This window comes from Rhopalosiphum padi, chromosome 1, assembly GCF_020882245.1.
Source record: "Rhopalosiphum padi isolate XX-2018 chromosome 1, ASM2088224v1, whole genome shotgun sequence".
Classification (NCBI taxonomy): domain Eukaryota; kingdom Metazoa; phylum Arthropoda; class Insecta; order Hemiptera; family Aphididae; genus Rhopalosiphum; species Rhopalosiphum padi.
In genome coordinates, this window is record NC_083597.1 from 57,318,313 (window position 1) to 57,336,624 (window position 18,312).

The 18,312-nt window shown below is 28.4% G+C and overlaps 2 protein-coding genes across 4 annotated transcripts; one reads left to right on the forward strand and one right to left on the reverse strand.

The window, feature by feature from the left end:
• Window positions 1-348: 348 nt before the first annotated feature.
• On the forward strand, window positions 349-3,790 carry LOC132917191 (isatin hydrolase-like). The gene is made up of 4 exons (XM_060977812.1): window positions 349-913; window positions 1,836-1,941; window positions 2,925-3,014; window positions 3,237-3,790. The coding sequence occupies exons 1-4, from the start codon at window positions 625-627 to the stop codon at window positions 3,520-3,522; spliced, it is 771 nt and encodes a 256-aa protein (XP_060833795.1). The 5' UTR covers window positions 349-624; the 3' UTR covers window positions 3,523-3,790.
• Window positions 1,569-15,311, reverse strand: LOC132917173 (casein kinase I-like). 3 transcript variants are annotated; one of them, XM_060977785.1, is made up of 10 exons: window positions 14,623-15,311; window positions 12,990-13,100; window positions 12,773-12,921; window positions 12,037-12,265; window positions 11,807-11,977; window positions 11,597-11,745; window positions 10,774-10,969; window positions 10,442-10,583; window positions 2,925-2,981; window positions 1,569-1,941 (listed from the first exon to the last, which is right to left on the reverse strand). In XM_060977785.1, exons 1-9 carry the CDS (start codon window positions 14,696-14,698, stop codon window positions 2,939-2,941), a joined length of 1,266 nt encoding a protein of 421 aa, XP_060833768.1. In that variant the 5' UTR covers window positions 14,699-15,311; the 3' UTR covers window positions 1,569-1,941; window positions 2,925-2,938. The 3 variants fall into 3 exon arrangements, with proteins under 3 accessions (XP_060833768.1, XP_060833785.1, XP_060833777.1); XM_060977802.1 differs by lacking the exons at window positions 1,569-1,941; window positions 2,925-2,981 and adding an exon at window positions 7,058-9,640 and having other exon boundaries at window positions 14,623-15,309; XM_060977794.1 differs by lacking the exons at window positions 1,569-1,941; window positions 2,925-2,981 and adding an exon at window positions 7,058-9,559 and having other exon boundaries at window positions 14,623-15,304.
• Window positions 15,312-18,312: the final 3,001 nt, after the last annotated feature.

The following is an 18,312-nucleotide window of genomic DNA, read 5'->3' on the forward strand; positions in this document are numbered from 1 at the left end:
TAATGTATTGCATTCACAAATTATTTTTTAGAATTTACATCATTACATCATTTTATCTGTATTTGCTAGGTGATATTTAAAATAAATAAAAATTGAATTTGAATGTTTATTTACTTATATATAGTAATGGTTGTATGTTGACCTATTTATTCTTTATTTCTTTATAATAGGTACATATACTGTTGTTGCACTGTTACAGTATAACACATTAACACCTAGTAAATATAACAAATCAACAACGATTATTAATATTTAGTAACCTATGACCTCATACTAGCTATACAGATAAAATTAAACCAATATATCAGATACAATATTACAGATTTACAGCTTATTATTATTATACACTAATCACTGATTTTTTTAAATTTTATTTTGTTAAACATACGTATATACATAGAATATTATGTTGATACAAAAATTTTACATAAAAATTATACTTTAATGTGTTAGATATAGGTTTACAGATATATTATTTTACAATACGACAAGCCATTGTGGCATGGGCAGGGAGTATAGTTACCTATATGCTATAGGTCATCGTACCTACTGTTCGTAAATATTAACATTGTTAATAAATCAAGTGATTCGTTGCTGTTTTTTTTTATGCATATTTAATACATCATGTATTTTTATGGGTGGAACTTAATTTTGGTAATTTTGGTGGCAAGGAAAGCTAACAGTGTTGTGATTGATTTAAGTCATGGTTATCAAAACCAATCTACTACCTGTTGGAATCCAACGCAGCGGTTCGAAATATTTGGAGTAAAGAGAGACGAAAGTCCTAGATGGTATTCAACACAGAGTTTTTCAGTATCTGAACATTGTGGCACTCATTTAGATGCACCTTATCATTTTTATCAAGACGGGTGGAAATTAGATGATATTCCATTGGAGCGCATGATAGTTGAAGGCAAGTTAAAATAAAATATAGGCTAACTCTTTAAAACCGTAGGTTTTATCTATATGGTATGAAAATATGAATTAAGAGTGTAAACATTTTGAAAATTTACAAAATGTTTATACACTCTTAATTTAAAATTCGATTTAAACGACATTGAAATGACTTAACCTTAATCTATAAAAGGTTGTTAAAAACATTAAAAACTCATAGATGGTTTGTATTTACTATTTATATATTTTGAATTTCTATAACTATTCAAATTGATTACAATTTCAATAATTACCTACTATTTACAGCTTTAGCTACAAAGTTTAATTTTTTAGTAGCCACAAAAAAGTCCAGAAATATCAAAATCACTTATAAGTATGCAGATATACATCTTTGGAAATCCATCCGGTTGTATTATTTACATGTTAATGGTCTTAAATATTTATGCATGAATTGAAAATCTATAATAATATAAAATTAAAAACATTAAATTATTAAATTTATATAAGGGGAATTTGGACAGTAGTTATAACATGGGCATAGGGCATGAATTCATACTTTTAGCATGTACAATTTTTTTCAAGTATGTTAAATACTAAAATTACTCTCATAAGAACATTTATTAGTAAAAGTTGAACAAATGTTCAAAAAAAAAAAAAACTCAGAATAATAAAAATAAGGTCTACAAAATAATAATATAATTATTTTCAATATGTAACTTTTGAATTTTAACATAATCGTGTGGTAAATTTTATAGCATATGGTTTTTTTTCGACAATTTTACAAAACAACTATATCTAAAAAATATTTGAAAAATACTATAGACTATAGTATTTGGATACTATTTTTACAGCAAGTCAGCAAACATAAATATTTAAATAATTTTGTAGTATACACGACAAAAATGTACCACTAATAACTTATTTTAAATGTGTTTGAATAGGTGTGCATCTTAATGTAAGTCATGAAGTCAATGGAAACGGTGACTTTTTACTGACAGTCGATCATTTGAAAAAATGGGAACACGACAATGGTCCACTTCCACAGCGTTCTGTGATGGTATCCGGTGAATTGGTCGCGAACAATTGATCGCCGGTGAATTGGTCGCCGGTGAATTGATCGCGGGCGAATTGATCGCGAATACAATTGGTCGCCAAGATAATTGATCGCCAAACGAACTTTTTTAGTTTTTTAAGTATTTTATTATCCTAGGTATATTACCGAATTTTATGTTTATTATTTTAGAATATTTAAGTATTCTTATTGTTTTATTTTTAAATAACGTACAGTTAAATGCTAATTTTAATTTAAAAAAATAATAAATAGATTATGTATATAGTGGATAATAATAATAACAATTTGATCACGGCCATGTTGATATCACCTTAACACTAAAAGGGTTAATAATAATACAAGTTAATTTGACAATTATATAATAATAAAATTACGTGACTTCACGGTATTGATAATTTAACAATGAGAAGACGTTGGCTTTTGACGAACAATTTGAGATTATGCCGCCGTGATTAGAAACGACAGAAATAAACTGATAATGCCCGTGTGGGTATATAATATCAATAATAAATACTTTATAACAATATAATGATACGAACTCGATAATGAAAATTTAAAATTAAATCAAATAAAAATTATACATTATATTGTTAATAGTTAATAATTACACATAAATAAAATAAAATAATAAATAATAATGTCAATTAATTAAATTTCAAAATATATATAAAAATTACACATTATATTGTCAATAGTTAATAATTACACATGAATAAAATAAAATAATAAATAATAATGTAAATTAATTAAATTTTAAAAATACTTAAATATTCTAAAATAATAAACATAAAATTCGGTAATATACCTAGGATAATAAAATACTTAAAAACTAAAAAAGTTCGTTTGGCGATCAATTATCTTGGCGACCAATTGTATTCGCGATCAATTCGCCCGCGATCAATTCACCGGCGACCAATTCACCGGCGATCAATTGTTCGCGACCAATTCACCGCGAACCTTCTGTGATATTAGTCAATTTCGGTTGGGCTCATAAGTTTGGCAATCGGCAACTATACTATAATAACGACACAGAGAGATCATTATTAAGGTAATAATATGGTATACTTGGTAATAATAGTTGTACAAAATATATAATGTTCGTATATAATTTATTTTCTAATTTTAGCATAAAACAGTTTATATAATATATATCTACTACTATTTACTACATTCGTCATTTATATGAATGTTGGAATTTTTAAATTTAGTATGTAGTATTATAGTTATAAGTTTTTCTAAGTATAAAATATATCTATAATTTTTTTTAAAGTTTTCCAGGATTATCTAAAGAAGCAGCACAGTGGATTGTGGATTCCAAAAAAGTATTTGGCATAGGAGTAGATGGTCCGAGTGTCGATGCAGGCAGAACAACGACATCCGATGTGCACAAAATAGTATCTAAAGCGAATATATATAATCTTGAAAACGTAGCTATAAATGGTACGACATTACCATCAAAAGGATTTAAACTTATTATCCAGCCAATCAAAATTATAGGAGGTACCGGTGCACCTTGTCGGATTTTAGCTTTTACAAATAATACACTTGATAAGTGAATGACAATTGAGTACTTGACTATGTACATTTTACGAGAATTGTGCGCCCAACTATAAATTATAATGGATAATTGATCGCCATAAAATTAAGTCACACAAAGGTCAAATGTAGGACAAGATATTGTCTTTTTAATTTTATACAAACCTAATTTCTTCTGTGTGCTATAATAATTTAAAAATAGATAACTATATAGGCTCTTACGTGTTTTTTTTTTTTTTGAAAAAATATTGTCATAAATTTGTAATATATTTATTTTATACAAACATATATCCCTTTTAGTGATAGTCACGATATTTTGACTGTTTTAAATTATATTTTACCTATTTTATGAAAACATTAAACAATCAACGCGAGTTTACTGTGATTATAGATCATATTATGAATATAAATAAAATTGATTTAGCGTGGACAGAAAATACTGACAATTAATAAGTACTTATAGTGTTATAGATATGATGTCAGTATTTGATTGTAAACAATTTTCTACCAATAGTAGATTAGGTACCAGAACTTGACTGCCAAGTAGTTCTTAACATGCAATATGCATGCATTGATTATGTTTCAATCAAAAATAATAAAGAAATAAAAAAAAAATTGAAACCGGTGTCAAACAAACAAATGTTACCGATCAACGATTTTATCATCAATACCTGTGTAATAGAAACACTATAAATTCTCCATAACAAAATTAATTTTTTACTCAACTTATTATGAGGAAATTTAATTTAGATAGATTAAAATCGGAACACTGGACAGTATCGTATGATAGTCCGGATTTTGGAATTAGTATACGTTGGGATTAATTTATTTTAATATAATTTATAATAAAACATCTTCTGCAATAATAGTCACGGCTGACGGGCTATTACGAAAACATTAATAATAATAATAGACTTAAAGAATGGATAACAACAGGTATATTATATTATATTATATATTATGCTCAGCTCGAAGAAAACAAAATTTGTCTATAAAAAATATATTATCAATCCTAATAAAAAATAAACACGCTACCTAATAACAAAGCGTTCCTTATGTTCTTTGCCACTAAATACAAAAACAATAATAAATTTATAATTATTTTATAGCCAGTAAAAAAATTGACTTTATAACTGTTAGCTTTTATAGTCGTTATTATGTTATTGGCTGGAAATACATAATATTTATATTTATTTACCTATTAACATTGATTATAGAATAGTCTATCTCTATTATATAATCAATGCTATTTTGTTATTAAATTTGGACATTTGGTATAGTTATTAGTTAGTATATACCTATTACTTTTATTTACACTCAGTATATTCAGTATTCACGATACATATTTATAACAATTTTGTAAGCGCTTTCTATGTATAATTTTGAACACATTTTTTAAAAATATCGATTTATATGTACTTAAAAAATCAAATTTAAAAAATTCGAAATACATAAAATTATTTGTACAAATTATAAAAAAATTCAAACGGTTTATAAGAAATACAATAAAAATATTTGTATCTTTATATGTACTTATTATTGTAAAAAAACAATTAAACAGTTATTCACAAGTATATGCATTTAAAATTAATGAATGAATTTAGTAATTAATGTTTATAAATTATGGATCTCATACTATAATACACCTATAGTGTTATACATCGGTAGAACGCACTCTACTGCACTCATTATATCACTGGTATAGTAGGGCGAGTACTGTACGATAGCCAAAACATGTAAATAATATGCAGATAGTTATATATTTCTAAGCACAGAACTAGAATCTATAGAAAGTTTACCGAGGCACTTAAAAATAAAGGTACTCATATTTTTACATTTTATTACGCAATAGGTACGCGTTGTTATTACTTGTAATTCAATAATAAAATATGCGTAGTAAATTATACATACCTATTATATTTGTAACTTTGTAAGTCAATGTCAGATACTGTAATTTTATTATAAACCTATTAAATACTTAACTTAACATATAAAACAGATTGTCAAATGAAAATTTCTGTATCGAATGTACCTACATATTTTAACAATTTATAAATAATATACTATTATTTTTTTTTTAGATATAACTACAGAAAAAATGAAATTTCATTACACCTGTAGACTATAAAAGCCACTAAGGGTTAAGTAAATAATAAAATAAATGTGCCTAATACAAAATAAATAAAATATTTATACATTTATTTGCACATCGCAGATGTTGTAAGTACCAACGAACCTATGAGTAATATACCTACATCGAATACACTAACATTTAAAATCTGAATTTCTATAAGAACCCCGTTGGCTAATTCAATACTGAGGAATAAACGTGACAGTGATGGGTTCGTGATTTCATTGTCTCTTTCTATTATGACGCTATATACCTATATATGCATATTATTATAATACGATGTATGCCTATAGGCCGTATATTCCATTCAGCCAACTGTTTTGAAAACAATATTGAATAACCAACGATAATATTAATATCTTCGCGAGAACGAACATATACGACGATAATACGCGTGTTCGTTGAGTTTTTTATATATACGACGGACAGAGCCGGATTAAGGACCTAAGCCGTCCTCGAACAATGTAATATATATTTGGTACTCCTCATCGATAAGGATGAGTTGTTAAAATCTAAAACTACACAATATACCTCATGTGCCAATAGGCATTGCCTGTACGTCCGCACTGTTACAGGTCTCATATTATATTATATCGTGTGCGAAGTTCTTGCTGTATAAATTCTATACATTTTCTTGTATATACGTCACCTGTACAAAAATCGTAAAGGTTTATATGTCCCGAAAATAAATTAATTTCAACATTTGGCGACGTAATTTAACAGTATAACTAGTATAGGTACCTACAGTTATATACAGACGATTAATATGCGCACGATAAAGCGTTCAAACAAATGTACATCAAATAGAAATTCTGAATTTATCACATTTTTTTTTTGTCCTTCTATAATATTATATTTTTATATTACGAAACATATATTAAAATAAAATGTATATAATGTATACATATTAATGTAAATTATTTTACACGACGAATGAATTCGTGCACACCGCACACATCGTAACCGTTACTTATTTTTCTTTTCAAAATAACCTGAATAGCTGACGATGATATCATATAAAATGCAACAATAAAATATTATAGTATGCGCGTGGAAGGCGTGGAAGTGTCACAGAATCTCTAAGGCGTCGAGGAATAAGTCTTATTATTAATGTTAAATCATTTTTTTATTTTTTTAACTTAATACGTTCATCGCTTCAATTCTTTAAAGTGAGGTTTTTTTTATGAAAACGCATGTCTGTGTTGACGGATCAATGAAAATCACTCCGCGAAATTAATATGCGAACATAAATTTAGACGTAATGTACAAAACACGAATATTTCGACGACTTTTTTCGCAGCGTAATACAAAAAAATCCAGGAAGAAAAACTTCGCAACGAAGACCTCTGTTTGTTGTTGTGTAATACAATATCGGAAAATAGGTCAAACTTTTTAAACTAAAAACTTAAACAATCATCTCAGAATTAAAAATTAAAACAATAAACATATTATTATGTATTATATAGACAAGTTTATATTACAAAATGACAGTATAATTTGTATTTTATATTACAAAACAAATCTGGCAAATGAGAACTTAACCAACAAACCTCATTATTACATTATAATTAAATATTAATTAAAAATTATACATAGAAATTTGGAAAAATTAATTGTTTACAAAAGAAAAAAAAATGCAACATTTATGTTTTTTTTTCTATTCGTTAGAATTCTAGTATAAACTTAATAATAAAATAATGTGATGAGTTTTCTTAAAAGTTTTCTGACACTGTAATTCTAATCAAACTGTCCAAAAATGTAATATATAAAAATAACTAAAATATGTCATATTAAATATTATACAAAGATTGATCGTTTAAACATTTTAACATCACAAAGGTTTTTAATGGTTTGAATAAAAAAAATTGTGGTTATGCCATAAAAACTAGTCGAGTGGGCGGACACAATGTCTTAAGGTACGATGGTCTTATTGTTTCGTATAATGACAATGTACACATTTTTTAAAATATAATTGACTAACATTTTAATTTAATCATTTATTAAGTTGTAAAATTTCCGACAATGATAATAGGTACATCTCCGCCATCTACTAGATACATGTTGAGGCGAAAAAAAAAAGACTGAATAAACTAATATATATATATAGACACCAAATAGTTCCCACATAAAAAAAAAAAAAAACAAAATTGTATATACACCACGACGGGTATATAAATTCAACGAGGATATCACGGAAAGCATTATTATTATACAAATCGCAAGTCAAACTTAAAATCATTAATATATATATATATTGTCCAGTGTATCGAGAATTCCCTGAAGACCAAAACTGGATAGGTACTGGCAAATGACAAGTCAAATGGCCAGAGTTAAAATAATACAATATGTCAAAGCACAATTATTATTAAAAATTATATCGTGTAAATCAGCGCGGTTAATAACAAGAGTACATAAAGCAAGTTGATTTTTGAAATCATATGGTACGTCTTCAGTTTATGTAAATTTAATATAATGAGAATTGCTTTTTATTTTCAATTTAAGATATATAAATAATAAATTCGTCATTTTTTAATAAGCATGGAACAATTAGATTTTAGACTTCAAATCTTGATTGTTATTGAACAAATTAAACGCTTCACATTCTCAATTTCAAATGAAGGAGGTGGAGGGTGTAGATTAAATAAAAAAAGCTATTTTTATATAAATTACTTATTAGTATTGTTTGATGAAATTTATACATTCAATAATGTAGTAAGTAATCGAGAATATAAACATAGATTTCGGTCATTGATTTATACAAGAATCATATCCAATCAAAAAGATATTCTTGGTTTCAATAAATGATACATTTAATTGGTCCATTTTACAATTATATGTAACTAACACAAATTATCAGTCGATAAGAGAATTAATATTGAAAGACATTTAATACTGACATATCTGACATATTGGTATTGTATTATTTGTAGTAAAAATTTTCATAATAATAGAAATATAATAATGTAATAGATTTCCTACAGGGTTTGATATAATTTGTTAATAGACAAGATAAGACATTAAATTATTAGTTAAAAAAAAAAAAACATATAAAAATTGTTCAATAAAGAACAATTTTTTTTATATATATATATAATAAAATGATTTTTTCAGTTGGTTTTTATAATTCATTCATATAGCTGAGGTATGCTAAAAATATATGTAGAACTATGCAAAGCGAGACATTAAATATAGCGTACAGAAACTCCATTGAATGAATTCTATCAAAGTCAAATCCCATAATTAGTCATGTGTAACAATGGAAAATGATGGTAATTGGTAGCTAAATTTTGCAATTATTTATTTGACAGTGCCAATAGAAACAAATTATAATTTAAAGGGAATCAATAAAAAGATTTTATTCCATAAAATTAAATAATAATAAAACAGCAAAAAAACTTAAAATATTTAATAATTAATATTAATAATTTTCTATTTTATTATAAAAATTAATGAGGGGTACAAAGATTTACATTTAAATAAAACATATATTATTTGTTTCTATAGTACATATTTATAGAAATGAATCCAAGCCCATAACTATATAATATACTATATGTATATATATATTTATTTTGTAAAAGTTTAGAACATTATTTAAAATATTTTTATATTGCCCATATTATTTTTTGGGTTAAATATTAATTTTATCTAATAATTTTTCTTTGAACTTTTTTCTAAATGGTTTGTTAAATTGTAATTAATGAATTTTTATTTTATTTGAATTACATAAAAAATACTTAAGTATATCTTAACCAAAAATAACTAAAAATAATAATAAAATAAAAAAAAATAAAAAAAAAATAGGCTAGGCTATTTACATAATTTCAAACGCAATAGTTTATTTATGCTGGTGCATGATTGGCGTTCTATCCGGTGCTTTGACCCATATTGGGGCTCACGCAGGTGGTATCATTGAACCGGAGACGCTTCCAAAACAAAGAAAAGAAAAGTTCTTACATAAATTCTCGACTTTGAAGTATTAATATGTGTAAGGTAGGACATGAAAGCTATGGGCAGCAACACATGTTAAAAAAAGTAAAAATCAATAATACATATATTTCTTAAATTAAGTTAAAATCAGTTATGCAACTCCTTTTAAATTACAAAGAGTATCATATTCTAAATAGTTATTAGCTATATGATACATAATTATGTTATATACAAAACCACCTTATGTTCAAGTCAACAATCTTAAAAAAAAAAAAAAAAGAAAAAGAAAAAGAAGAAAAGTAGAATATTCAAGAGCTGAGATTTAATTCAAACATTATAATTACTACATACTCCCACCAAAATTACATTAGAGATAAAGTAGTAATATTAATATATTTTATTTATACAAGAATACTTGAAAAGTTTTAGCCATAAACATTGTTAATACAATTATTTTAGTAATGTGAGGCATGCATTGATAATGGATAACTCTAAATGTACACAAGCACACCAGAAAAATTAATTCAAATTGAGTCACAAGAGAAACGCTCTCCTATTGCTTAAACATTTCTGATAATTATTAAGATATCTTAAGTATAGAAACTTACGCCAAAAAATAAAATAAACAGCTCAATGCCAATTCCAATTTTGGGTGCAAAATTGTGAAAATAAATGCAACAATGAATGCCGTTTTCAATACCGACACAGTTAATATGTATTATTTTAATGTATAAAAAAAATGAAAAATATTAATTTTTCATTTAGAAAATGGTAATAGAGAAAAAATTATCATGTTAGCTGGTGTTATGAGAAAAACATTTTTGGGGATTTGTTAGAATTAAGTTTGATGGCGATTGCGTCTGGTCACAGATACTGACTTGGTTTGCAAAGGTTGAGTAACAGACGGCGATTCAGATGTTGCCATTGCTGAGCTTCGAGTTTGAGTTCTCACTGGTCGTGCTGAACCAGGATCAGCACTATAACGCAATCTTGTTGGTAATGGTTGAATAACACCACCGCCTAATATAATTAAAACCAATAATACTGGTATAATACTTATATAATATGATTATGATATTAATATTTTATTATTAATTTATTTTTAATTAGTGTAATAGTCATTGGTTATTGACATTTAATTAAATAAATAAGGTTACTATAATCTATCAATACAATATTATTATTTTTATTAATCATGTTTGATATTTACCTGAACAATTATCCATTGGTACCAGAGGAACTTTGGATAAAAAATTCTTTATCCCACTCTGATCAGCTTGAGTGCGACTATTTAGTGGTTGGACGTTAGTAGAAGGAGAGCTACTGTCTTGCATTGCACGTCTGCTATCTTGATGCGAGGCATTTTTTTGATCATCTGATCCACTATAACGAGCACCATTTGCTCCCTAAAATAATATTAATAGTCAAACATATTACTGCTGAAATAAAAGTAGTGAGTTTTTACCCTAATGTATGCTAGAATTAAATATTTTAAAATGATGTTGTATACTAACTAATGTATGCGTTACTAACATACACAACACTACATTTTAAATTCAGAATGATTCATTTTACTTTGTTATTTTTTTATTATCAGAATGAAATGAACTATCATCAAATTTAAGGGAAGAATATTATACAGGGCTACATATATACTTTTGATATTTTAATTTTGAAGCAAATAATGAGAATTTTAAAATTGAAAATTTCCTAAACAAAGCCTTAGATTACTTTTAAATTTGATAATAACTAATAAATAATTTAAAACTTGTATTAAAAATTATAGAGTAAAACAGATTCTTCTTAACTTGAAATGTACAATATTATGTGTTAGTAAGATAAAAACAGAATATGCAATAATGTAGGTATAACAACTTTCTTACAGAATTCTAATTGAGCACAGTAGAAATTGTTCTATTCACAAGTGTAATTAAACTATACAATTTTCATATTTGCTACTATTTAACTCCATAAATAAAGACATATAATAGATATTGAGATTATATTATCTAATATTAAAAAAGTATACTCACAAATTTCAACATATTCCAATCAAAAATATAGTCGTATGTAAACCCTTGACGATGGAACAACTGCCTAAATAATTGCCTTAAATAAGTAAAATCTGGTTTTTCTGTGAATCTCAAAGCACGACAATATAGCAAGTATGTTAAAAATTCATCTAGAATAATAATGTATGATTAATAAGAGTTTTATCAAAAAGAAACTTTTGTTTATTTTACTTGGATATCCTTTGCATAAATCTTCAAATGAAGTAACAATTTTTTTTTCACTGATACGTTCATATTTTTGTCGTTTAGTAACTGCTTTCAAACCTTGCCATGGCAAAGAACCACGATTGAAGTACATTAATACATAACCAAGAGACTCTAGATCATCTCTTCGACTTTGTTCTAAATATTTAAGTAAATATTAATAAAAAATATAGTTAATCTAACCACATATTAATTACCTATTCCTAAATGGGTATTTATGGAAGCATATCGAGCAGTTCCAGTGAGATTTTTGTTCTCTCGATACATTATATGTTCATTGGTTCGGCTATCACAATATTTCTTTGCAAGACCAAAATCTATAATATACACCAAATTGCCACGTTTACCCAAACCCATTAGAAAATTGTCTGGCTTGATATCCCTGTGTATGAAGTTTTTACTATGTATATACTCTATTCGATCCAGCTGAAAATGAAAACATAATTATTAGACATGATATTTATTTTAAAATATATAAGTATTACCAAATAATGTTCAAGAAAAAACAATTTTTATGACAAGATATAATTGTAACTTTTTTTTTAAATTTAAATACATATAAATGCTTATTTTTAATAAATAATAAAATTTGTATTTAAGTTAGATTAAATCGACAATGGACGTAAAGATGAAAATTTAATATTTAAAAAATATATATAATATGAAGAAATGTGAGTACATAGAAATATTTAAATTGCTAAAAAATTGTTGAGATTGAGACTTTTAATATATAAAATAAATTAATAAAAGAAAAAACTTATTATAGAAAGGTAAACATTAATTGAAGATTTACTATTATGTATGATTGGTGTAAAATATGTTGTAGAAGTCAATGTACCTATTGACTATATAAAAATAAAAGATAAATCTTTAAAAAAAATATTTTTAAATTGTATTTATAATAGCATTTTGTTTAAGTTATAAAATAATTACCAATTGGTCAGCTAATAGTAGCACAGTTTTTATTGAAAATCTTCTGGAACAAAAATTGAAAAGATCCTCTAATGACGGACCTAGTAATTCCATTACCATAACATTGTAATCTCCTTCGGAACCGCACCATTTTATTATAGGTATACCAGCTAAAATTAAAATAAGAATTAAAATAACAATACACTGATATTTTCAAAAACTTGATGTTGTAACTTACGTGCTCTTGAAAGCATTTTGTAAATTTTGGATTCTATGTGCAACTGGGGGTGTCGCGTTTTTATACATTCTAATTTAATGGCTACTTCTTCTCCTGTAGAAATATTTGTACCTAAAAAAAAAACCAAAATAGGTATTATAAGTTAAACCAAATACATAGTTAATAATCTAATATACTCTTTTTTTTTAATTTTAATTAAATTTAAATATTGGTAGTCTTGTTAATGAATTACACGAGTGACTAAAAAAATGTTTTCCTAAAACATGTTTAAGTTACACCTATCTGAATAATAAATGATAAACTATAGGTGATTGTGAACATTTCATTTTTTGTTATATAAACCCAAAAAAGCATTTTCAAATTTAAAACTTACGTTTTAAGCTTTTACTATAGTTAAAAGTTTGAGTGAATGTATCATTTATGTTTGTGAAATGATCAAAATATTATAATTTTTAACTAATTAGACAGGAATTTCAACAAAAATTATTTTGTTGTGTTATCAAATCATTTTTTAGTAAAATCAGTGTTATAAAGAAAATTATATTTAATTAGTAAATATATCAGGAAGAAGCAAAAGTAAATTAATTATCTAAAATAGGAATTTTGATTTTACCATACAAATGTACGATAAAAACAAAAGAATACACATGAAGCAGATATAGAAATTTTACATTTCTTAACTTCTATTTTTCAGTCATTCTTTAATAATAAACATAATGATTGTTTTGTTTTTTAATTCTAATTATTAATGTAATAAACTGTTTTTTAAACATAATTATTTATTATATTATTAGAATAATAATTGTTGGTATAGAGGATAACTTTAATAGCATATCAAATTAAATTAAATCATTTTCTAAATAATCAAAAACATAATATATCTTACATTAAATAATATAGTAAAAATGTGTTATTTAACTATTAGCTAATAGGTACTTACACAATAACTCAACAGTACTTATTAAACTTGTTAAATCAATAAAGTAAATGTTAAAAATATTTTAATCAATTTATAATTTTTAGTGGGATACTTTTATATTGTTTTATAAAAATTCTGAATTAATAAATCCAATATCAAACAAGTTAATTATTACTGATTAGTTACAAATAGAAAAAAAGAAATCAAGCAACCAACAATTTACAAGAATGACACTATTACCTGAACTAGATCACAGGAAGTCAAAAATAATTATCACAAAGACAAATCACAAACCATATGGACAAAAAAATCTGATTTACAATAAGGAATCAGTGGATTTTACATTACAAAGGATTTAATAGAGAAAAGGATGTGAATGGGATCAGATTACACCAGAGTATGAAAAAACTAAATGACTACGGATACTACGTAGATGCTTATGTTAGTCCTCTGAGATCTAAGTATGAACAAATATTGTGAAACTCGATTAGTCATTAAGGATTTGATGAGTGTCAGATAGTACACTGTTGACAAGAGTGGTGGACGGACTATGTCAAGTAAGTAGTCGCCGAAGGCAGTCGATCACAGGATACAAGGACCGAGGGAGACAAGACAAGGGTCGTAGACTACCGGGTCGGCTGCACGAGCCAGAGAACGTATACGGCTTGCATCGTCCGTGTCGGCTGTGCGGACCACCGCGACCGAAGTACTCACCGAGGTAGATATCGCCAAACGAACCGCTACCGATCTTCCGTCCCAGCCGGTATTTATTGCCAACCCTCAGTTCCATCGCTCGTCGATCATCTAATACACCCAAAGCGTGGTGCGGAGCTGCTCTGGTGGTGGTGGTGGTGGTGGTGGTGATTGTGGTGATGGTGATAGTGATGGTGGTGGTGACGGCGGCGGCGGCGACAGCAGCAGCAGCAGCAGCAGTGGCTGAGTGGCGGCGGCAGACGGATCACGGGCACGCAGCGGTGCTGTCAACAGGACACGGGAGACGGCGACGACGACGACGACGCGACGGGGAAACGTGTGGCGGCGGTGGTCATTGTCCAGTCGTCCATCCAGCGAGGCGCATAGCGGCCATGTTGATTGTGTGTTGATTATAATTTGTCGACTCGTCTCCTCGTCGTGTGCGTGTGAGGTGTCCGTGTGTGCGTACGTGTGCGAGTGTGTGTGTGCGTGTTGCTCCGTAAGTACGCGGGCCCGTGTGCGTGTGTGTGTATGTGTTCGTAGCTGGTGCGCGCGTGTGGTGTGTATATTGTAATGGTTATAGTGTGACAAAAGAGCTGCGGAGGAGTGGGAGGAGCCCGACCAGTGCCACTGGCGGCGTTCTCTCTCTCTCGCGGCGGCGGCGGTTTCTCTCGCTCCTCGGGCCTCCGTCGTCTCGCTCCCTCGCCAGCCGTCTTTCCGCCAAACTCGTTATCACCGTTCCGCGCGACGTCGGACGGGACGTGGACGGACGGGCGGTCGGTCAGGCTGCCGCGACCGTGCGCGCTCGTCGAACAGCTGTTTTCCCTTCTCTCACCGCCGCCGTCCTCGGCCGCACACAAGTTTATAATAATGACACGATAAAAAAATAGGCTTTAAAAAAAAAAAAAAACATTATAACGTCATTTATGAATAATGTCGCCGTTTTCTCGGTTCTGTCGGCGTACGATTCTGTCGCGTCGTCGTCTGGCCAGAGGATTTCCTACGAAGTGATATTAATTTCGGCGATTCGTCCGCGGGCCGAGGGAGATCATCATCGTTCCGTCTCGTTTTCTCCGCCGCTCGCCCCCCCCCCCCCGCCAACCGATCGGCAGGTCCCCGACAGAGATAACCGCCGTGATAACGCGCACGTCCGCCGCGACGTGAACGCCATTTTTTTTTTCACGTTTCAAATAAAACGCGTCGAAATTTAGACGGACGGGGCCCCGATGATGGTTACATGCAATATCATTATGTAATATAAAAATTATTTTTTACGCACCGACGCACAGTGGTGTTATGCGACATTTCCCTTCCCCCCGTACCACCCAACCCGTCCGCCGACGACCATATAATAATATTATTACTCATTAGTTATATATATTATTATCGTTTCTCTCCCCGCGGACCAGACGCTGTCTCTCGCATCACTGAAGAAACGCGCACCGAATATTACTGCCGTTCAGTGGCAACGCGAACATTTTATCCATAAGTTCAATAATATTAAAGCTATACCCACTCACCCGCACATAACATTGAAACTCGCCCGTTATTTATTTTTTTTTATTGTAAAATTAAATTTAACATAATATTCTACATTATCTGCAATTAACATTAATAACGTTTAACTCCTTAATAACTACCATTTGTCAATAATATAATATACTCTAAACGCATACGACTTACCATTATAATATTATTTCCTCTAATCCCTTAGATGGGTAGATATAATAGGTGGTGTAGACACTATAGACACCTCGGTCTTGAAATTGGTATAAAAACCTGTGGGTTTTGAGCTATAGATATACGTATATACTTAATAGGTACCATGTCTCAAGAGAGACACGAAAATTTGCTTATAATTAGTGGTAAAACGGGAGTTAATGAACCTCTAGTCGGTTGGGGTGGGTGGTAGCTGGTAGGTAGGTTCTATAGGTATACCATTGTATAGAAAATTGTCATTTAGGTAGTATTTCAGATCTCAGATCATATATCGGCGCCACTGTAGATACGAGTGAAAAACTCGACGAAAAACGAATTGTACATAGTCATTAGTACCAGCCTTAGCTTGGTTAGCTTTTTAAAATATAATATAAAGACGTTAAAAACATTATTAATCCACATGCAATGAACGATATTCCATTTGATTCGACTTTGAGAGACATAAGTCCTCCCAAAGAGCAATATTGAATAATATATTAAATGTATTTGATCTGATTTATTATATTAGACAGCTTATACATACTCGTACATTGTTTAATTACAGCTTATATGTATACGATATACATAAACATAATAATATATTAAAATATACATAATACATGTATTATTGTGAATTTATTTTTAATTTAAAACAATTCGTACAATTTTTTTAAATTTATTATAAATTATTTTAAATTGGAGACATTTATCTAACTAATGATCTATTCATAGTTCATATATAATAGTTTAGTACTGTTATTTTAATTATACCATTATAATACCTACTGCTGTGCTAAGCTAAAATAACAGGATAATTCTATATAGTCAATATGATTTATATATAGGTACCTCCTAATATTATGTTTTATGTACAATCAACTTGTTTACAATTGAGTATTATATATTATCGTAAAGATTTTCTGCTATTTTCAGGCGTTACATTTATATAAATAAAAAACGGCAAAAACTATTATATGCGTTATGTGGCATGACCCGGTAGTAGTCTGTAGATTTATTTTCATACCTATAGCGAGATAATACGTAATAGTGACGATTGTTCCATAATATTAAGCGTAAAATTGCTAATTTAAAAAGAAATCAAGTTTTTTGTAATTTTTACTAAGAATACTACGGTTTTTGAAATGACAATTTTTCTGCATGTCTTTTTTATAGTGGAACTTTTTATGTAAAAACTAAAAAGAGCAACTTTTTTTTTGAAACACTCTTATTTAAGAACACAATATTTCAGATTCAATTCCTAAAAACACAGAAAAAAAAATTGAAAATTCGTGCTCAATATTTATACATCATAGATAAGTATATACCAATGTACCTATATTGTGTATACTGTATATAATATAATAAATTATAATTTAGAAATTATGATTTATCACATACATACATTACATCCACATACGAGACTACTGCAGGTCTGCAGCAGTATATAGGTACAACATGTCAACATATACCTGTTAACAATTAAACAATAACATGTAAGATTGTTAATCATAGAATATAGAAATCAAACTAACAGCCGGAGAAGTCACTTGCTGCTGTATATAGACATATTATAGTACTAAAATAATACCTAAGTATCGAGTGTAAATCTGTGTCATTGAGTAGGTAGGAATAGGGCACTGCAATGGATGTGTTAAATTTGATTTCAATATGATAAATCATACATTTATACCTACAAGAAATCAATTTTGAGCGTAGGTAGGTGGTAAACATATATTTCTAACTTTCTAAGGACATTATGTTATATGTATGCAGATATTTACATTGATATTATATAGTGATTTATTTTTCTATAAGCATATATAAATATTTAAAATGTATAATAGAATAGATTAACTAATTTTTGTTAAAAACAAACAGCATATAATGTATATATAAATACGTTATATTATAATAATTGTTATAGTGTTATAGATAATATTATTACTAGCCGCCAGCAGTATTATCCTTCATAATATAAATAAATGTGAACATTCAATTATTAAAGAAATTAAA